This window comes from Barbus barbus (genome assembly GCF_936440315.1).
Source record: "Barbus barbus genome assembly, chromosome: 30".
NCBI classification, from domain to species: domain Eukaryota; kingdom Metazoa; phylum Chordata; class Actinopteri; order Cypriniformes; family Cyprinidae; genus Barbus; species Barbus barbus.
This window is the reverse complement of record NC_136758.1, coordinates 29,751,000-29,774,041: the sequence shown is the minus strand read 5'-3', so window position 1 is coordinate 29,774,041 and position 23,042 is coordinate 29,751,000. Positions and strand designations below refer to the sequence as shown.

The 23,042-nt window shown below is 40.3% G+C and overlaps 2 protein-coding genes across 4 annotated transcripts in view; one reads left to right on the top strand and one right to left on the bottom strand.

Moving 5' to 3' along the window:
• The window catches only part of ppp2r5ca (protein phosphatase 2, regulatory subunit B', gamma a), a 30,370-nt gene extending 18,919 nt beyond the window's left edge, over window positions 1-11,451 (top strand). For 2 of the 3 annotated variants that reach the window (XM_079386354.1, XM_079386355.1), the window contains 8 exons: window positions 3,001-3,060; window positions 3,136-3,244; window positions 3,336-3,389; window positions 4,825-4,995; window positions 6,984-7,111; window positions 7,260-7,361; window positions 7,444-7,516; window positions 9,748-11,451. In XM_079386354.1, coding sequence (XP_079242480.1) covers window positions 3,001-3,060; window positions 3,136-3,244; window positions 3,336-3,389; window positions 4,825-4,995; window positions 6,984-7,111; window positions 7,260-7,361; window positions 7,444-7,516; window positions 9,748-9,876 — 826 coding nt within the window. In that variant the 3' untranslated portion in view covers window positions 9,877-11,451. Of the gene's footprint in view, window positions 1-3,000; window positions 3,061-3,135; window positions 3,245-3,335; window positions 3,390-4,824; window positions 4,996-6,983; window positions 7,112-7,259; window positions 7,362-7,443; window positions 7,517-7,696; window positions 7,814-9,747 lie in introns of all 3 variants that reach the window. The other variant, XM_079386356.1, reaches the window with a different exon arrangement.
• A 9,438-nt stretch (window positions 11,452-20,889) lies between these two features.
• On the bottom strand, window positions 20,890-22,710 carry LOC306850489 (general transcription factor II-I repeat domain-containing protein 2-like; the record flags this gene model as incomplete). The annotated part of the gene is made up of 1 exon (XM_079386143.1): window positions 20,890-22,710. One exon carries the CDS (start codon window positions 22,708-22,710, stop codon window positions 20,890-20,892), a length of 1,821 nt encoding a protein of 606 aa, XP_079242269.1.
• Window positions 22,711-23,042: the final 332 nt, after the last annotated feature.

Below are 23,042 nucleotides of genomic sequence, written 5' to 3'. Positions count from 1 at the left end.
TCCTGGAACAGCTTCTTCGGGTGTTACCCTACGACGCACGCACCTGGGTGAGAGAGCACGAGCCGAGGTCAGGACGGGCGGCAGCAAAGTTGGCACAGCAGTACCTGAATGCTCATCGTGGTGTTCCTCGTACTCAACCACTCAAAGGTACTGTACGTGGCGTTCCTCATCACTCTGGGTCTGAAAGGGGTCATGTTGAACTATCTGAGAATGCACAAGGTCCAAAGTCAATGGCCAAAGACTTGCTTTGCTTTTACTGCCAGCAGCCGGGTCACAAAGCAGCCGTGTGTCCTGCTCGCAAAGCGAAACTTACAGGGTTTTGTTATGTGCCTAGAGAAGGGGACTATGACTTTGATTCTGTGGGGGAGAGTCAGAATGTATATGATGTGAATGTTAATGGGCGTAAATTGAAAGCGCTCTTGGACACTGGAAGTTCTCTGTCAATGTTGAAATCATGCTTTGCAAATAATGTCAATTATGTGAATACTACCTCTGTTCAGTGCGTGCATGGGGACGTAAAGCAGTATCCCCAAGCTGAGGTAATGGTAGAGGTACAAGAACAAATGTACTTACTTAATGTTGCTGTAGTTGACAAGTTACCAGCTGATATGATTCTAGGAAGAGACTTGCCAGTGCTTTATGAACTCTTGCAACCCACCATCAAGGACTCTGAACATTTTGTTACCACCACCACTGTCGATTTGTCATGTCCTGCTCTTACTAGAGCTCAAGCCAGCAGGGCAGGTCTGCAGCCACTGCCAGACTTTGATAGTAGTCTGCTGCAGGGTGGGACTAAAGGCCCTAAAAAGTCACGACGCCAACGGCGGCTTGAGAAGTACCTGGGTACCCCAGCCTCAGATGCCTCAGTGGAGGGTCTTGAAGTCAATGGCTGGAAGGTCCCAGGGAACATAGCACAACTTCAAAGGGAAGATGAAACTCTGAAACCTTTATTTGTCAAAGCTGAGTGTGACAAACCATCAAATCTGTGCAATGAAGAATATGTTGTGATGAATGGTGTGTTGTATGTGCGAACCAATGATGTGATGCGTTTAATTGTACCATGTTGTTGTCGTCCTCTTGTTCTGCACCTTGCACACACTGTTCCATGGGCCGGCCATCTGGGCCAACAGAAAACATACGCACGCATTAGCTCACGATTTTACTGGCCCACACTATACACTGACGTGCAAACACACTGTAACACATGTGCCATCTACACTGCATTCCGAACACCTCTAGGACTATTCCAATTCACGGTCCTTCCTTTTGGCCTTCACGGGGCACCAGCCACGTTCCAGAGGCTGATGGACCGGGTACTCCAAGGATGTGAAGACTGGTCTGCGGCGTACCTGGATGACGTGGTGATCCACAGTAACTCTTGGGTAGAGCACCTTCAACATCTCCAGCAAACCCTAAAGAGGATCAAGGAAGCAGGACTGACATTAAACGTTGCAAAATGTGAGTGGGCAAGGCAAGAGGCGAACTACCTGGGGTATCATCTGGGCAACGGACAGCTGAGACCACAGGTGGACAAGGTGGAGGCAATTCAAAGGAGCCCACAACCAAAGACCAAGAAGGAAGTGAGGTCGTTCCTAGGACTGGTGGGCTGGTACCGGAGGTTTGTGCCAAACTTTGCCTCCATCGCGGCTCCTCTGACCAACCTGCTGTCAAAGACTGTGACAAACCCTATTCCCTGGACCGATGACTGTGAGACAGCTTTTAATAGCCTAAAACAAAAACTGTGCTCCAGACCAGTCCTGCAGAGTCCAGACTTCTCTCAGAGGTTCCTGGTACAAGTAGATGCGTCCGCAACAGGGATTGGAGCAGTCCTTGCCCAGGGAAGTGCAGGAGAAGAGAGGCCAGTTGTCTACCTCAGCCGCAAGCTACTCCCCAGGGAGACAAGATATTCGGCGGTCGAGAAGGAAGGTCTCGCCATCAAGTGGTCCCTGGACAGCTTGCGCTATTACCTCCTTGGTCGAGATTTTGATCTAGAAACTGACCACCGAGCCCTAACCTGGATCCAGTCCATGAAGGACCACAATGCCAGAGTCACACGATGGTACCTTGCCCTGCAGCCGTACCACTTCAAGATACGGCATCGACCTGGCAGACTCAACGTGGTAGCCGACTACCTGTCCAGGTTTCCGGCCAGTACGCGGCTTGGAGAGGGGGAAGGTGATGTGATAAAGTCACATTAGCTGCCACCGCTGGGGAAGCAGCACTGGCGCACGCACACACACACACACACACACACACACCACTACTTACCTCATTCATCCTCCCAGCCGCTGCCACCAACTGTGATGAAGACGAGCCCACCAGCTCGCCTTCGGGGAAAAATGTGAGTCCGTGAAGGGATGTAAAAATGATGGCTCACTCGCAAAAGCACTCTTGTGCAAGGTGGAATTTATTTACAGTGCCAGAAAGATTGTCCACAGTGAAGAATATATACAAGTGTACCCAAAAATGACAAAAATCCAAAGTATCAAATAAACAACAAAAGGGAAAAATAAACCAGAAAATAATCCAACAATGATATATTCTTCACTGTGGACAATCTTTCTGGCACTGTAAATAAATTCCACCTTGCACAAGAGTGCTTTTGCGAGTGAGCCATCATTTTTACATCCCTTCACGGACTCACATTTTTCCCCGAAGGCGAGCTGGTGGGCTCGTCTTCATCACACAAACAATCAAAAATATCTGTCAATGGGGTAAGAAAAATATTCTTAATTCAAAGGCTAAACAAGATGATTTTTCTTACCCCATTGGCAGATATGTTTGATTGTTTGAAGCAAAAACTAACAAAATTGGGATATTTGTTTCATAAAACGACAAAATATTTTGAGTCATTTTACTTGTCAAGTAAACGCATCTTAATTCCAGAATTTGTCGATATATATCCTAGAAAACAAGACAAAGGAAGAAAATAATGTTTGCGGTGTAAGGAATTTAGCAGGTTTATATGTAAATGTGGATTTGTGTTGTGTGTGTTTGCAGGTTTATTTATGAGACGGAGCATCACAACGGAATTGCTGAATTACTGGAGATCCTGGGAAGGTAACACATCCACGGTCCCTGTGCATGCTGGGAAATGTTCTGATTTCTGATAGCTGCGTTTCTTCTGTCCGACAGCATCATCAACGGCTTTGCTTTGCCATTAAAAGAGGAGCACAAGATCTTCCTGCTGAAGGTTTTACTGCCACTGCATAAGGTGAAGTCTCTGAGCGTCTATCACCCGCAGGTCAGTCGCACACTAACCCTCGTTAAACATCGTTAACTCACACTGACGAGCGCTGGTTTAGTGTCGCTAACCGCATCTCGTCTCGCTCCAGCTGGCGTATTGTGTGGTTCAGTTCCTGGAGAAGGACAGCACGCTCACTGAACCGGTAAGACGTCAGATTATCAGACAGCATTTACAGTTTGTTCAGCTGCTTCCACACACAATCTTTCCTCGTCACAGTTTCTGAAAGCTGTCTCTCAAACAGCAGAAGCACACACCAGATCTAAAACCAGACACTAACCCTCAGCCTGTCCCTTACGAAGAAGAAGCTTATTCAAGTGGGATATCAGTATACTTCTTTTAAACTAAAAATAGGAAAGTATACTTTTAGTTTACTTTTTATGTACTTCTCAGAAAGTAGAATGTTTAAAAATGTATAAATGTATAAAAGCTGAAAATAAATTAAGGGGGGAATAATTTATTTTATTACAAATTAATTATTTTATCAAGTCGTTTATTCATTAATTTATTTTCCTATTATCACATTTATCTATTTATTCATTAATATATTTATTTATTCATTCATTCATTTATTCATATTTAATTTATGCAGGTTCGTTCCTCCATAGTTTTGATTATCATTCTGAATCTAATTCATAGTCTTTTCAGCTTTTTGTTCAAAATATTTATTTCTTTATTTTCTATTTATGAAACTTAGCCACATTCAAGTGTTTAAAAGAATGCATGAAGCTAGAATACAATGTTTTTGTTTATAAGCAGATACTCTGTTCTTTCTTTGGATGCTTTGCATGTTCAGATATTCAAATAACAGAATATATACAAATTAATACCTAAATAGGGACATAGTAGTATACTTAAAGTATGATGTAAAGTTCACTTAAACTTACGAGTATACTTGCAGTATAGAACTACTAAACTAGTAGTTTACTGAGACTATACTTCAAAGTGTACTAAAAATGCTACTACACGTATTTAATTAGTAAACTATCAGTATACCTATAGTTCACTTGTAGTATAGTTGCAGTACAAGCTAAAAACATTGATGTAAACTAGTTGTGTACTCAAAGTTTACTACTGTTATACTTAAAGTATACTTAGAAAGTGAGCCGATTTAGTCCCAAGGAGTATTGAAATAGTACACTTACAAGTATACTACTAATACACTGATATTTGTATACTTACTACATAAAGTATACTTAAAATATACTTGAACTTTACTTAAGTATACTTAATAAAATAAACTTGAAGTATTCTACGTTTTGGTAAGGGATGACTAATTTCATAAAACACAACACAGTTCTCTATGCAAACAGAAATCTATCAGGAGTTAATATTCTGGTGAAGGTGTTTGCAAATGTTTGCTTTCGAGATGTGTTTGTGATATTTTGAATGCAGTGCTTCATTTTGCAAGAGATGTGAGGCGTTTTGCATTTTGTGTGCAATTCTTGGATTTTTGTGTAAAGTTTTGGAAAAAAAGAGGCAAAGTTTTGTAAATGTGTGCAAGCAGCTGAAAAACACTAATGCATCATGGGATTGATCTGGTTGTCAAAGACCCATGAGGCTTTGCTGCTGCTGTGCAGGTGGTCATGGCTCTTCTCAAGTACTGGCCCAAGACTCACAGCCCGAAGGAGGTGATGTTCCTCAACGAGCTGGAGGAGATCCTGGACGTGATCGAGCCATCCGAGTTCGTGAAGGTCATGGAGCCGCTCTTCCGTCAGCTGGCCAAGTGTGTGTCCAGCCCTCACTTCCAGGTGAAGACCGATGTGTGTCTGTTTTAGATGTCAGGCAGGGCTTCAGAAGGTCTCCTATATGTTATTAGATGCATGTGATGTCAAGTACTGAAATGTTCCTCGTCCAACAGTGAAACTACGAAAAGAACCAACATACACTTAATAAAAATAGAATGTAATAAACTATCAAGAAATGTGTGAATAAAACAGAAAATTCATGTAGAATATTGTAGGGGAAAGAATAAAGCTCAGATTTTTGTAGAAAAATATACAACGCTGTATATTGTATGATAAAGCAAACCTCCAGCTCTAAAACTGTTATATTCACTGTATGCCCACTTTGTGACGATGTACTTGCAGTTCATTATAAAATTAAATTACATTTTCAAATACTCTTAATTAGACTACAGTTCCTTTTTATTGATTTGCATGATTACATCATGATTACAAAAAAGCAATGTGCGTTATGTAATCAGATTACTTTTCCAAGTAACTAGTAAAGTAACACCTTACTTTTAAATGTTCAGTATAATATCTGAGTTAATTGTTTAAGGTTTATTGAGTGACAGCTGTCCTGTTCCCATGTTGAGAGAAATCAGGAGTAAGTGCAGAGGCTCTTTCTTCAGTCTAAGGATTATTCATTTCACTTTTGGTGTGAAACCTTTACAGTTGCCAAAAAATATACCTTTATTAAAAAACAAATGTTATTAAAAAACAAAGAAACAAGCCCAGCTCAGGTGACAAAAAGTAACGCTAAGGTAACGTAATCCATTACTTTCCAAAACAGTAACTAAGTAACACAATACTGTAATGCATTACTTTCCAAAACAGTAACTAAGTAACACAATACTGTAATGCATTACTTTTAAGAGTAACCAACACTGGATTGCACATTATTCACATGGTCTCATGACATGCAGGTACATTTTTCTGGAATGTAATCACTTTCTTTCTATGTATTTTTATATCAATATGCTACATAGGGCCCTATGAAATCCTTTTTATTTTTTCCCAAGTTCCATTCCATTTTTTCCGTCGAATTTTTCTGGATTCCATTTTTTTTGGTTCTTCTAGACTCTGTTTTAACGGTTAAATTCAATTTTATTTATCAAAAAGCATGTCTAATTTATTGAAATCATGAAACTTACAATATTAAAAAGCACTTTATAAAAGTTTTTAAGGCCCTATGAAATATGTTTTATTTCTTACCGAAATTCAGGTTTTCATTAATATTCTGGAATCCATTTTAATGGTTTCATTAAATATTAAGAATCAAACCCATCTCTAATTAATTGATTTTATAAAAAAAATAATAATAATCCAGAAATAGCAGTAGTAGTACTATCATTGCATGAAGTAATATTTCTGTCACGGTTTCTTCAAGTTAAACTGAACTTTTATTTTGACAGGTTTCTATGAAGACCTTTAGGTTTCTGTTTGATATAATGATAGTTTTACTGAAAATAAACTGAGATGCTCATGAAGTGACTCTCAGAGCAGTTCTAGAGATCATGTTCATGTGTTCATATATTGAGGCAGGAAACGCGTCAGTATGTGTGTATTAAACGAAACCGCATGTTCATTCACTCAGAGACACGCAGAACATACAGGATTCATATTTAAATGATATTTTTGTGGCTTAATATTCACAGACACTAGTCCATATTGTGTTTTGATTAAGTGTACCGATCTACTTTTGATGTATCCATCCAAAATTTGTCAAATTCCGTGACGTTCCTCGGGATACAGTAATTCCGTTTTTATGATTGGATTCAGTGTTTTCATCTGCATTTTCCACATCGCAGAAATCATAGAGCCCTAGGTACAAGATTATCTTATTTAAATTACTGTGATAAACAAATTAGGTCAAAAGTAATCTACAAGTAGTCTGATTTTATCACCTGAAATGTGTAATGTAATGGATTACGTTACTAACTACAATTTCAATCGTGTCATTTGGAATCAGTAACAGACTACAATTTGACTTGAGTGACGTGTGTTTCTAACAGGTGGCGGAGAGAGCGCTTTATTACTGGAATAACGAGTACATCATGAGTCTCATCAGCGACAACGCAGCTAAGATCTTACCCATCATGTTCCCGGCGCTTTACCGCAACTCCAAGAGCCACTGGAACAAGTAAGACTGGTGTTTAATGCCGTTTGGATCCAGTGTCACGCTTTACTCAACGCATTGACCTCGCCAGCATAAACACACTAAACGATGTTTATTGAGCTGAATGCATGAATCTTCCTCTCTCTTCTCTGTGTTTGTGAAATGACTGCAGGACCATTCACGGCTTGATCTATAACGCACTGAAGCTCTTCATGGAGATGAACCAGAAGCTGTTTGACGACTGCACACAACAGTTCAGAGCAGAGAAGAACAAGTGAGTTGAGCCGCAAACGCAGCCGTGGTTTCATGCGAGATGAATTCATGTGTGATGAAAACACTGACGCTTCTGCTTCCAGAGAGAAGGCCAAGCTGAAGGAGCGAGAGGAGGCCTGGATGAAGATCGAGAGCCTGGCCAAGTCAAACCCGCAGGTGAGTCTCTCTCGAACCGTCGACCCTCAGCACAACATGAGCAGGAATCTCCGCTCGCTCTAAAGCCAATTCACGTTTCTACTGACCTCCGTCTGCTTCATTCTGTTTCTTCAGTCGCTGCTGATGACTCTCTTTAACGTTCATGTTTCTGTCTGTTTTTGTTACTTTCTTTTCCACTAGTATGTTTTGTATGTTGATCCGTCTGGACTAAACAGTCCTGTAGAAATGGAGACTGATGGTCCCTTTATAGAAGATGTTCAGATGTTAAAAAAGACAGTGCAGGCCAGAGCCATTCAGGTAATTCAGAGAACTGAACAGAGCTTCATCATCATCATCATCATCAGAGATGCCCATATGTTAAAGGACGATCCGCGTCACGTGTTAAGATCCTGAACGACAGCATTTGCTGTTATGAGTTAGAAATCCACCTTTCCATACGGGCACCAGAAGCTGGAGAGTGTGCTTCACCTCACAGTCATGGTCATCATACGTGTAAATCAGACGAGTCAAACCAACCACATTTCAGAAACTTCCTCAGATAAAATTGATCATTTACAATGCCATGGACGCCATGAATTATCACCTGAGATTTAGAGCTAAATTACAGGGGAAAATGACTTTAGAAAGATGATTTCATAATAGTGACAGTTCAAAAACAGGTCAAATCTGCACACGGAGCCACAATGAAATCTCCATATCTCTGGGACTGAAACACGTAGGCTCTTAAAAATGAAGATTACAAAAGAAAAGTTTAAGAACCAGAATCTAAAAGGATATAGAATACTTCTTGAGTTACAAGCAAGCAAAGCTTGGAAAACAATAGGTGTGATCTAGGCAATGATAGATAGAAACCAGGTACATTTCTAGTTTCAACATTATTTGTTCTTCAGACACTCCTCTTCAAAAGAAAAAAGGATCAACTCTCAAAATGAGCCACGTTTGGTTTCTGACCAAATAACAGTTTATTTCTGGAGCCTCATTGAGACCTCAATATCTCTGGAACTGAACCAGATCGAGCCTTGAAATGATTACAAAAGAAAAGTTTAAGAACAAGAATCTAATAGGATTTTAAGATATCTTTAATATTTCTTGAGTTACAAGCAACAAGTATAAAAACTTGCAATAAGTGTTTTTCCCCATTTTTGAACGGTCACCATTGCTATATAATGCAACAGATTTTACTAATAGAGCTTTTAATCTCTGCGTGAACATAACAATGATGCTGCCATCTTTCTGAAGACATTTTCTCCTCCAATTCTCAGGTGGCACTGAGCCTCTCTACAAAACTGTGCATTACTCATACATGGCATTCAATATTTTGCCTTTCTTCTTCATTTATGTATTTCATTCACCAGAAAAAATATCAAAATCAATTCGTTTATCCGGGCATATCTGGTTGAGTTGACACAGAATGACGTGGATATGTTATAATAACAGCAGTGTTGGGGAGCAACTAGTTACATAGAACAGAATTACGCAATTTCATTACAAAATAATTGTAATTGTAGAGAAAAATTGTGTAATTAAATTACAGTTACTTATGAAAATGTTAACGATTACAAACAGAGTTACATCTGAAAATGTTTTCTCACACACACACACACACACACACTCTCACTCACTCTCTCTCACACACACACACACACACACACATGTTGGGTTTCCATGTTTTATGGGGACATCCCATAGGCGTAATGGTTTTTATACTGTACAATCTGTATGTGCTATTGCCCTACACCAACCCTACACCTAAACTTAGCCCTCACAGGAAACATGCTGCATTTTTAGATTTTCAAAAAACTTTATGCTGTATGATTTATAAGCTTGTTTCCTCATGGGGACCAAAAAATGTCCCCACAAGATTAAGATTTACTGGTATTACTATCCTTGTGGGGACATTTGGTCCCCAGGACGTGATGAATACCAGGTGCACACACACACACTCTCTCATACACACACACATACAGATTTGATTGATTTCGTTCATAAATTGCTGTGACTGCTCTAAAATATGAGTGTGTGTGTGTGTGTGTGTGTGTCTCTCTCTGTCTGTGTGTGTGTGTCTCTCTCTGTCTGTCTGTGTGTGTGTGTGTGTGTCTCTGTGTGTGTGTCTGTCTCTCTCTGTCTGTGTGTGTGTGTGTGTGTGTGTGTGTGTCTCTCTGTCTGTGTGTCTGTCTCTCTCTGTGTGTGTGTGTGTGTCTCTCTCTGTCTGTGTGTGTGTGTGTGTGCAGATGTCGAAGGAGCAGAGGAAGGAGCGGCCGCTTGTCAGGCGTAAATCAGATCTTCCTCAGGACTCCTTCACCACCAAAGCCTTGGAGACGCACCGGCGCCCCGAAGACATGCTGACCAACCACGACTAGCTCAGGTGTTCGTCTGGAGGCTCCACATCTCCGGGGTTTTCTGGACTCTCTTCCTGTGGTCCGGACGCTCGCCACTGCGTGAATGAGAACACGGCCGGAGCGGAGCAGAAAGCTTTCTTTGCGTTTCAGATTTGTGTTTATTTTCAGGGACGGTTGCCAGTGCCAATACTGTCGTGCTGATTAGCTTCCATAGTTTTATTTCTATGTTTATTGCTTAAGCTAATGTGGTGTTTCAGACTAAAGCACGTCTGTCACGTGTTCTCTCTGTGTGTCGCTCAGATCGGATGACTTTGTTAGTTCACTTCTGTGCCATATACAGTTTGGTTGAGCGTCATGTCTCCGTTCGTTGTGCTGTTTCACTGCTTCAAACAATGGTACGGTTTCTCCATCGGATTGACAGCTGAATGTCACCAACATTCCCGGATCAGTTCATCCGACACGGAGCTCTGGGATCCGATAGGAAGCTCTTCTGATCTCAGACTCTCCAGAAGGGCCTCAGTGCCTTCCAGCGGTGGAGACGAGGGCCTTCGGTCCATTTAGATGAATCCAAATCCAAACGCAGCGGTGTGACGCCGATGCTTCGATTGTTCATTTCCATCCGGATGTTTTCCTGTTATTTTATTGAACTACCTAGAAGCACTTCCTGAAAACTTGAAAACTCTACTGCGTAGGTGTGAGTGTGTGTGTGTGTGTGTGTGTGTGTGTGAGAGAGAGAATCAGTCGCATGCTTACAGTCATTTCAGTACCGTTGTTTGAACTCCTGTATGTTTAATCGCTGCATTTTATTAATTTCTTTTCACCTATAATAATTCATTCAGTATGTGAGTATATAAATGTTGATGTATAAAACATGTTTTTGTCTCGGCTTCTTTTCCAAACACACTCACACACTCCACTGAAGAGTTTATATGTGTGTTTAGATCGTCTTTAACTTCCTTGCTGTTGAAACAAATGATTGAATGAGAATTATTTCATATTATATTTCTATTCACTGTAACTCATGGTAAGTGTCCTTCACGTGTTCTCTATTCATTTAGAATATACGAGCATTTCATTTGCTTCTGTAGTCGACTCATATGATCGGTGCTGGGGAAAGTTACTTTTAAAAGTAATGCATTACAATATTGCATTACTCCATAAAAAAGTAACTAGTTGCATTACATTCTAGGGAATGTAATGCATTACGTTATTTTTGCGTTACTTTGTTTCACCTGAGTTGGCCTCGCTTCTTTATTTTTAGGAACAAAAAACCCAAAAGTTATATTTTTGGCAACTATAAAGGCCACCAAGTAATCTGATTTGGAAACTTGTAATGCGTTACACCCAGCACTGCATATGAACGTGTTTGTGCATTTGATACACGCATATATAGTTTACATATAGTATATATTAACAACAATATTATATGTACAGAATAAAAAAAGCTACAGATTAATTTCTGAGGAGCTAATAAACATTTTCTATCAATTTGTAAAATTCTGACATTCTGGTATAGCTTTTATTTGTGAGTCTTTCCTGAAATTCAATGTTGTATGAGCATATTGAAAATAAAGAGATCATGTGGATGTATATTTAAATCTTTAGTGTCTCATACAGTGATTATTTGGTGTTTGAGCTTCCATTCACCTGTCAAAACATTAGATCAGGCGTGTGTTTCAGGAGTGAAACAGGACAGCGGCCCTCCAGGAAAGATTTGGGCGCTCCTGCGTTAGAGAAACACCTGCAGATGTTGGACAGATCGAGTGCTGTGGATCACGTGAATGGCTGTTTGTGTTTGTAATCAGTTCATCTGTGTGTTTTATACTGATTTTTGCATGATCTTAAATCATTCTAACATTGACATGCACTCACTGGTTTAGTAGTCCAAACCAGTTTTGACCACTAGAGGACTTCATCTGCTCAGGCTGAAACTATAAACCCCTTGAACCCTGGTCTCAGAGCTCAAACAAACCTACAGCCGTGAGAAACACACAGAAGCACTTTAATCAGCGAGCATCACGCTTCGTTCTGTGATTGAAGTTTGTTCAGGTCGCAACTCGTGGTTTTTATATGAATAGTTAATCAGAAATTATCATTCTGTCATCATTCACTCTCCTCATGTTCTTGTGTGAGCTTCTTTCTTCTGTTGAACACAAAAGAAGTTATTCTGAAGAATGTTGGGAACCAAACAGCTGCTGGTAGCCATTTAGTTCCATACTATGAAAAAAAATGACTCTGGAAGTGATTGGGGATCAGAAGCTGTTCTTTTGTGCATGACAGAAGAAAGAATTAACATTGAGGGAGAATAAACGATGACTGAATTTGGGTGAACTATCCCTTTAATATGTGAACCACATTTGGACATTAATTGAAGTGGTTTATTGTAACTATTTATTTCTCTTAGATCTGAACTGAGTCTAACACCTGAAATGACCGATGTGCTTCAGAAACATGCTTGACCTCTGTGAAAATCCACTTCCACGTGCCTGATGGATTACTTCCTGTCTGGCATCAGAGCATTTAATGAAACATCATTACAGTCCTTCATCTGCTGCGTTACAGACACTTTAAATCACTCTATCCGATCCGACTGAATCAGCCTTACACTCAAACAGCACTATAATGGTGCTGACAGACAGGGGGTCGAAAATAAAGAAAAATACTAAATCAGTCCGCTAATAAACACAAGGCCTTATTACACAAATCCTTAAAATCAGAACAAACTAACGGTATTTTTCTTTAGTTGGAAAACATACGTGTATAAATATGAATTATAAGATTAAAAAGGCCATCACATCTGTTTATTATTATTATTTTAATATGTGTATTGAAGTTCACTTGCACGAAAAAAAGAGGTGGGTCCTTTAAGGCTTGTCAGTAATTGGCCGCTTTTTTTGATTGGCTAACGTCACTGCGTAGAACATATCAACACCCCAAAGTGTTTTGAAAATATTATACGCATAAAACCGTCAGTTACTGACAAACATTATGAAATCATTTACTTACGGTTTGTGGTGCAGCTGCTGTCAGATCCAGTAGAGCTGGGCTGCTTCAGCTTTCAATAAAAGTTTCTTTGCAATCTTTCCATTTCACTGTGGTTCATAAAATAAAATAAAAATATATCTATGAAGAATTTAAGTCAGGTTTCAGGCCCTATCATAGCACAGAAACTGCACTTGTTAAAATTACAAATGACTTGCTTCTTGCTTCAGACCAAGGCTGCATCTCATTGCTAGTATTACTTGATCTTAGTGCTGCGTTCGACACTATAGACCATGATATACTCATAGATCGATTACAAAACTATACTGGTATTCAAGGGCAGGATTTAAGATGGTTTAGATCCTACCTGTCCGATCGCTACCACTTTGTTCATTTAAAAGGAGAGTCATCACAATTATCACCAGTAAAGTATGGAGTACCACAAGGATCTGTCCTAGGTCCTCTGCTATTTTCAATATACATGTTGCCTCTTGGTAATATTATTAGAAAATACAGGAAATAGTTTTCATTATTATACTGATGATATTCAACTATATATCGCAACAAGACCAGATGAAACTTCTAAATTATCCAAGCTAACAGAGTGTGTTAAAAATGTAAAAGATTGGATGACCAATAATTTTCTCCGATTAAATTCGGATAAGCAACCCGGTCTCATCCCAACTCGTCACATATTAACGCTTGGTTTTGGCGTCGCTTTTTGACGCTCAAGGTACCCCTTTAGCATCACTTTTCGACGTGAAGGGAAGGTACATCTTTAGCGTCACTTTTCGTCGTCGATATGCTAACGCGATATTGGGAATTTTATCGTCATAATAAGGTTGCCATTATTGCATATATGTAGGGGTGTGATTTTTCAATGTAAACAGTCAAAATAGTTTTATTTATATGACTTACCCAACCCCTGCCCCTAAACGTACCATCAGTGAACAAAACACAAGATATAGCAGGCAGATGCAACTACTGTCATAATTTATTTTAAAATGATTAATATACGCTAAGTGGTTCCTATTTAAAACAATGGAGGACCCTTCACGTCGAAAAGTGACGCCAGAGGGGTACCTTGAGCGTCAAAAAGCGACGCCAAAACCAAGCGTCAATATGTGACGAGTTGGGATGAGACAGAGATATTACTTATTGGACCAAAAAAACAGTACACAGAATCTCTTGGATTACAATTTGCATCTAGACAGATGTACTGTTACGTCCTCTAAAGTCAAAAATCTGGGTGTTATAATAGACAGCAACTTGTCTATTGAAAATCATATTTCCCATGATACAAAAACAGCATTCTTCCATCTTAGAAACATTGCCAAGCTTCGAAACATGCTACCTGTTTCTGATGCAGAAAAGCTAGTTGATGCATTCATGACCTCTAGACTGGACTATTGTAATGCACTGCTAGCTGGTTGTCCTGCATCTTCAATAAACAAGCTACAGATAGTCCAAAATGCAGCGGCTAGAGTTCTTACCAGATCAAGAAAATATGATCATATTACCCCAATTTTACAGTCTCTGCACTGGCTACCTATTCAGTTCTGCGTCAGTTACAAAATATTACTACTTATGTTTAAGGCCCTTAATGGTTTAGCTCCTGTGTACCCAACTAGTCTTCTACCACGCTACAATCCAACCCGCTCCCTAAAGTCTCAAAACTCTGGACTTTTGGTAGTACCTAGGATAGCAAAGTCCACTAAAGGAGGTAGAGCTTTTTCACATTTGGCTCCCAAACTCTGGAATAGCCTTCCTGATAACGTTCGGGGTTCAGACACACACTCTCTGTTTAAATCTAGATTAAAGACACATCTCTTTAGCCACTCATTCATACAATGCATCTCATAATCCTGTACTGCAGTTATATCTGATCAAATGCACATTAACATTCTTGTGCTTGGGTTGAACACATCATCTTTGCTTGGTTGGAACAGCAGCTACACTAATCATGTCTCTATTTGCTTCTCTGTTTCTGCCACGGGATGGACATCCAGAGGCAACTAGGAATTACACAAACTTCAGTTTGGATCCAACCCTTGTGAACATCTGAGATGACCAAACACCTGAGAAGAGATTATGCCAACCCCTCAGAAGACCTCAGATGATGCTAACCCTGAAACAACATACAAAACTACCAAATTTTGCTTAATCTCAATGTTTAATCGCAACTGACATATCTTGTCAGTGTCTGCACTTGCTTGGCCATTTTTAGTGATAAACAGGAAAGTGGGTCCAAGCGCCAGCTGAAGACAGTGTAAAGAAATAATCTTTAAGAGAAGCAGTCTATCAGCGGAAGTTAAAAACAGTTCGTAAGTGTATTTACTTGTCTTAGTGTATAGCGCATTTGCCGTTGCTAGGAAACGCTTTGTTTACTGTGTTGAGAGTTGCTGAAATCGCGTTTGGTCTCGTATTGTATCGCATATCTTGTCAGTGTCTGCACTTGCTTGGCCATTTTTAGTGATAAACAGGAAAGTGGGTCCAGCTGAATTGTAATAGTGATTTGTTTGACGGGTATAAAAAAAAAGGTTATTATACCGCGGCAGCGGTCGCGGCAGCCCTCGTGTAAAGCCCTCCTCGTGTAAAGACCATCGACTCTACCGTGCGACTCCACCGGACAGGGACATCGGAAGAGGACATAAGTATCGATTTTTAATTATCATCATTCCTACTACTTGTTTCACTTCTGTTTCAGTTTATATAGCCTATTCTTACTATGTGTTTCCAGATCACTACCATCACTACCACTCGCAAACCACGCATCACACACTGTAGACGGCGCAATCCTATCAACCTGCGCACTTTGCCTATGTCTGCTAATACATTATTTTCTTTTTCTATTGGTCTCTGGAATTGTCAGTCTGCTGTCAACAAAGCTGATTTCATTACTTCCATTACTAGTCATTCAACGTTAAACCTCTTGGCCCTGACAGAGACCTGGATCAAACCAGAGGACAATGTTACACCTGCAGCACTCTCCAATAATTTCTCCTTTTCCCACACCCCCCGTTTGACTGGAAGAGGTGGAGGTACTGGTCTGCTCATCTCTAATAATTGGACATTTACTCCTTTACCATCTCTGAGTATCAACAACTCTTTTGAATCACATTCGGTTACTATTACCTACCCTCTAAAAATCCATTTTGTAGTTGTTTATCGTCCTCCAGGATCACTAGGTAATTTTGTGGAAGAATTAGATTTATTGCTCTCAACCTTTCCTCAGGATGGTACTCCCTTTGTCTTACTTGGAGACTTCAACATCCACCTAGATAAACCTCAGGCTGCAGACTTCCACACTCTGCTTGCGTCTTTTGATCTCAAGAGAGTGCTAACTACGGCTACTCACAAATCAGGGAACCAACTGGACCTTATTTACACACGGCACTGCTCCACTGATAATGTGCTGGTTACTCCACTGCACACCTCAGATCACTTCCTCCTTACTCTTAACCTCAACATGATTCCTGACACATCACATATCCCTCCACATGTCAATTTTCGACGTAACTTGCGTTCACTCTCACCCTCCCGGCTATCTGCTATGGTTTCATCTTCGCTTCCTCCCCATAAACAGTTATCCTCTCTTGATGCTAACAGTGCTACTGATACTTTCTGTTCCACTCTGACGTCTTGTTTAGATACTTTCTGCCCCTTTTCATCCAAGCCAGCCCGTAGTACCCCTTCTGCCCCTTGGCTATCTGATGTTCTCCAAAAACATCGTTCTAAACTCAGGGCTGCAGAAAGGGTATGGCGCAAATCACAAAATCCTACTGACCTTAATTTATATCGATCACTCCTCTCTGACTTCTCTGCTAATGTTTCCACTGCTAAAAGGACATACTATCATGACAAAATTAACAACTCACCTAACTCTCGCATGCTATTTAAAACATTTTCCTCCCTCCTTTGTCCTCCTCCTCCCCCTCCTTCATCATCTCTAACAGCTGATGACTTTGCCACATTCTTCATTAATAAAATTACAAACCTCACTGCACAATTTTCCACACCACAATCTATCAAACATATCTTACCAGCAAACATACACTCGTTCACATCCTTCTCTCCACTCTCTGAGGCAGAAGTCTCTAAACTCATCCTTTCCAGTCATCCTACTACCTGTCCGCTTGATCCTATTCCATCTCATCTCCTTCAAGCCATTTCACCTGCAGTCGTACCTGCACTCACTCACATCGTTAACACATCCCTTCACACTGGAATTTTTCCCTCTGCATTTAAACAGGCTCGTATAACTCCACTTCTTAAAAAACCCACTCTTAACCCAACTCTTTTTGGGAACTATAGACCGGTTTCCCTTCTTCCTTTCATTGCAAAAACACTTGAACGAGTTGTGTTCAACCAAGTCTCTGTCTTTCTCACACAGAACAACCTCCTGGACAGTAACCAATCTGGCTTCAGAAGTGGACATTCGACCGAAACTGCCTTGCTTTCTGTTGTTGAAGCCCTAAGACTTGCAAGAGCGGCTGACAAATCTTCATTACTCATCTTGCTAGATTTGTCTGCTGCTTTTGATACAGTCAACCATCAGATCCTCTTGTCAACCCTATTGAGAAAGGGCTTCTCAGGAACCGCACTCCAGTGGTTTGAGTCTTACCTCTCTGATAGGTCCTTCAAAGTATCTTGGAGAGGTGAGGTATCCAAGTCGCAACATCTAGCTACTGGGGTGCCTCAGGGCTCAGTTCTTGGACCACTTCTCTTTTCTGTCTACATGGCATCACTAGGTTCTGTCATTCAGAAACATGGCTTTTCATATCACTGCTATGCTGATGACACTCAACTCTACCTCTCATTCCATCCTGATGATCCGACGATAGCTGCTCGCATCTCAGCGTGTCTATCAGACATTTCTTGCTGGATGATGGACCATCACCTTCAACTCAACCTAGCTAAGACAGAACTGCTTGTAATTTCAGCTAACCCATCGCTTCATCACAATCTCAGCTTCCAGTTAGGCTCATCTACCATAACTCCTTCAAAAACAGCCAGAAACCTTGGAGTTGTGATTGATGATAAGCTGAATTTCTCAGACCACATTGTTAAAACTGCCCGGTCCTGCAGATTTGCATTATATAATATTAAGAAGATCAGGCCCTTTCTCTCGGAACATGCAACGCAACTCCTTGTTCAGGCTCTTGTTCTGTCCAGACTTGACTATTGCAATGCTCTCTTGGCAGGTCTTCCAGCCAATTCTATTAAACCTCTACAATTAATCCAAAATGCCGCTGCAAGATTAATCTTTAATGAGCCGAAAAGAACGCACGTCACGCCTCTGTTCATCAATTTGCACTGGCTACCAATAGCTGCTCGCATTAAATTCAAGGCATTAATGTTTGCCTACAGAACCACCACTGGCTCTGCACCCCTTTACCTAAATTCTTTACTTCAGACTTATGTGCCCTCTAGAAGCTTGCGTTCTTCAAGTGAACAACGAATTATTGTACCATCCCAAAAACACAGAAAAACACTTTCAAGGACTTTTTCATTAACTGTTCCCATCTGGTGGAATGACCTGCCCAACTCGATCCGAGCAGCCGAATCCTTACCCATCTTCAAGAAACGGCTAAAAACTCATCTGTTCCATCTTTACTTGACCCTCTAACTCTAGCACTATCTATTCTAATTGTATTTTATCTATGTCTTTTTATTAAAAAATAACAACAATAATAATAATTATCTGTACTGCGTTAGGCTAACCAAGACTTGTAATAGCACTTGCACGTTGTTGCTCTTTTGTTGGTTTTGATTGCTTCTTATGTCCTCATTTGTAAGTCGCTTTGGATAAAAGCGTCTGCTAAATGACTAAATAAATAAAATAAATAATAATCATTGCAGTTAATAGTGTTCACCGTCTGTTTGATTACATGTAATTTGTAGCTAACTGCATGATTTTTTACTATACATTTCTGCCATAGTCACGACTAATAAACTACTCCTAAATATAACGTAGAAACTTTTGTAAAGCTGCTTTGCAATGATTGTATCGTGAAAAGCACTATACAAATCAACGTGAATTGAATTCATTTACTTAACAATCTGCAGTCAAATGCTCCGGACAAACATATGATCCTCCGAGGTGATTAATAATAGTGCGAGTGCACTTTACTGCTCTTTTTGTTCTGCTGTTGATAAACTCGAGTGCGTGGAGCACATCACAAACTGAATGCGCATCTGTACTCTATTAGTGCAGCGTCAGTGATTAAACAGGTTAAATTTAACTCTGTTTTAAATGGGTTATGTTAGCGTCTGACATGACACTCGTGTCTGGTACTAATAGCAGGTGTCAACCGTTAAATGACTGAATGCCAGTGGTCGGGGCTAATATTACGATAATGTTAAACGATTGGTCGATGTCTTGCTCTGGAGGCGGTCATATGCAAATATGTAATATAACGCATTTGGAGCTTCCAAAATTTAATCCCAAATTTTTCCCAGACATTAAAATATCCAAATGATTTGCCATTAGTAACCCTTTGCAAAAATCAATAATTTTTTTTTTTTTTTAAGTTTTTGGAAAAGTGTGTGAAAAATTATGTTTTATGGTCTGTCACAATTTTGACCAGTGGGATATTATGTATACTGAATTAACATATTTCTGCACTCATAAAAACTTAAATATATATCTCAGCCCAGCTATTTTAAACTCAGTTTGATCGCATTCTAGGGTTACTATTATGCATAAAAACCCTTGAACAACACTGATAAAAATACTGAGATAAAAGACTAAAAAATACAACCATCAATTAATTTCAAAATTGTTATTTTATTGTAACATATATCATAGAGTTGTTATATTAGTGCTACCAGTATTGCAACATCAATATTGTAACTTCATTTGTATCATTTGAACTTTGAATTTAGTGCAATATTCATTGTAACTTTGTCATTGCAGCATTTTAGTGCAACCTTCACTAATAGCTGCAACTTGATTTATATGTTTACCTACATGAACTGTATTATCCCAGCGGTCACTATTGTTGCCTTCAATATGTTTACTCATTTTTTGACTACTCTCAACAAACCTTAATACTTTTGAATTCATATATATGTAATATAAACCGGGTCTTCAGAAAACAGAAATCTAGGAAAGCTTCAGGACCAGACGGTATTTCACCTGCATGTCTAAAAGTCTGTGCTGACCAATTGGCCCCCATCTTTACACAAATCTTCAACAGATCTCTGGAGCTGTGTGAAGTTCCCCGCTGCTTCAAACACTCCACCATCATTCCCTTCCCCAAAAAGCCCAAAATCACTGGACTTAATGACTACAGACCTGTCGCACTCACGTCTGTGGTCATGAAGTCACTTGAGAGACTGGTCCTGCCCTAGCTGAAGGACATCACTAGACCCTTGCTGGATCCTCTTCAGTTTGTCTACAGAGCAAACAGGTCTGTGGATGACGCTGTCAATATGGGACTGCATTACATCCTGCAACACCTCGACAAACCTGGGAATTATGCAAGGATCTTATTTGTGAACTTCAGCTCGGCCTTCAATACCATCATACCTGACCTTCTCTCAGACAAACTGAGACAGCTCTCTGTGCCCTCCTCCGTCTGTCAGTGGATCAACAGCTTCCTGACAGACAGACAGCAGCTAGTAAAGCTTGGAAAATTCACATCCAGCACTCGAACCATCAGCACTGGAGCTCCTCAGGGCTGCGTTCTCTCCCCACTGCTCTTCTCCCTCTACACCAAGGGTCTCAAACTCAAATTGGCTGGGGGCCATTGCTGTGACTGACATCTCATAGGAGGGCCGTTTTAACATTGAAGCACAAGAAGAAAGCACAAAAGTTCTGGAAATTTACTTTAATTGCTGAGATGTTAGCTCACATTTCTTTTAAATTACATTACTAACATATTTTTTTCATGCTTAACAAAAATATAAACAACAGTGTTAAAAATGTAAAATTATATAACAATGCACAGACAGTTACCTACTTTATTTTAACTTAAGTAATTTATCAAAACTGTGCTGAACCTTACACTGAACAACTGCGATCTCTGAATACATTTGCAAACTATTCTATTTCTTGCCAGACACTTGGCAGCGCTTTTGCTCACACAACTGAGCCACGTTTGCCCTGATGGAGTTCACAGTTGAAACCCTGAGTACAGCTTCAAGATGAGCATCACTAAGCCTGGACCTGAACTGGCATTTATTGAAGTTCATAGTTGAGAAAAGTTTCTCACACAGGTATGTGCTTCCAAAAAGGCACATTAACCGACTGAACACTTTGGAAAGCTCTGGGAAGCATGGAGGTAATTCTCTCAGAAACTGTGCAGTCTTGTCTGCATTTCCTTGTGCCTCTCTGAATTTAGTTTTTAGCTCACTGTTGCACTGCAAGTCAATAAGTTCCATTTGCAACAAATTTGGGACACTCTCCACATCAGCTGAGAAGGGGTCTGCAAACAGCTGGAAAGTGTCACAGTGTGCCTTGAAGTCACCAAAACGCTGATCAAATTCCTGAAGTAGGTTTTCAACAGCAGAGGCATATTCATCACCATTGAATGCTATGCCCTCCTCCACAAGAGATCTGCATGTTGTGAAATGACTGAGATTTTTTGCAGAAAGCTGAGTTTTCCACAATCTCAATTTTGTGGAGAAGGCTTTCACACTTTCATACGCTGCTGTGATGAGATGACCAGGGCCCTGGAGCTTCAGGTTAAGGATGTTCAGCTCTTGTGTAATGTCCACTAGGAATGCAAGGTCCATGACCCATTTAGGATCATCAAATTCAGGAACATCCATTCTGCCATCTTCCATAAATCTCTTCACCTCTGTTCTTAACTCAAAAAATCTCTTCAAGACATTTCCCCTGCTGAGCCAGCGCACCTCAGTAAAGTAAAGTACATCACCATATGTTGCCTCAATTTCTTCTAAAAAGGCTCGAAACTGGCGGTGCTGTAAACTTCTTGACCTGATGTAATTGATGCATCTTAGGACAACAGACATGACGTGTTCATATTTTAAGCATTTGCTGCACAGTGCCTGCTGGTGTATAATGCAGTGCAGAACAACTGCTGGATCTGCATTTTCCTCTTCCAACTTTCTTTGTACCAGCGCTACCAGTCCATTTTTTTTACCTGTCATAGATGGGGCGCCATCGGTGGTAATGCCTACTAGTCTGCTCCACGGCAAACCAGCACGTTCAATCGCGTCGCACAGATGCTGAAATATATCTTTGGCCGTTGTACGGCCGTGAATTGGACACAAACTCAGCAATTCTTCCGTCACCTCAAACTGGTCATTAATACCTCTGATGAAAATAGCTAGCTGAGCAGTGTCAGTTTTGTCTGTACTTTCGTCAAGCGCCACAGAGTATGCAGTGAAAACTCTAGCTTTCTCGCATAGCTGGTCATAGATGTCACTCGATAACTCGGTAATCCGCTCTGCCACTGTATTGGCCGATAGAGAGAGATTGTTGAACATGTTCTTCTTTTCTGGACATAGAATATCAGCGACCTTCAACATGCAGTCCTTCATAAACTGCCCTTCAGTGAATGGCTTTCCTGCTTTAGCGATCATTTCACTCACTACATAACTCGCTTCAACGGCAGCATCAGCATTGGCTCTGTGGAAAAGGCTTTGCTGGGACTTTAGCTCTCTCTGCAACTGTGTGGCTCGTTTTTTTCTCTCGTCTTCCTGGTAATTCTCATACTGGTCTCCGTGTTTAGTCAAGTAATGACGCTTGAGATTGTATTCCTTCAGAACGGCAACTTTTTCTTTGCATATCAGACAGGTGGCGTTTCCATTAAACTCCACAAAAAAATACTGCAGTGTCCATCTTTCTTGAAACAGTCTATGTTCATCATCCACCTTCCTTTTCGGTTTGGAATTAGACATTTTTGTTCACAGCCAAACAAAAAATAAACTGCTAAAGCCCAGAAATCAGATAACGTCTTAGCAAGTCTGCCGGCATGCGCGGGTTTTTTGCGCTATCATCACTATTTTATTTTTTATTTAACCGTGTTTTAGTTTCTAGTACATATTGAATGGGTAGTTTAAATTGATATAAAACAGCTACAAATAATAATAATAATAATAATAATTTTAAAAATAATAATATTTTTGCGGGCGCGATTTGCGTTATATTTTTTATGTCAGTTGCGGGCCGGAGTGAGGGGGAGGAGGGGCCGTAAATGGCCCGCGGGCCGGCAGTTTGAGACCCCTGCTCT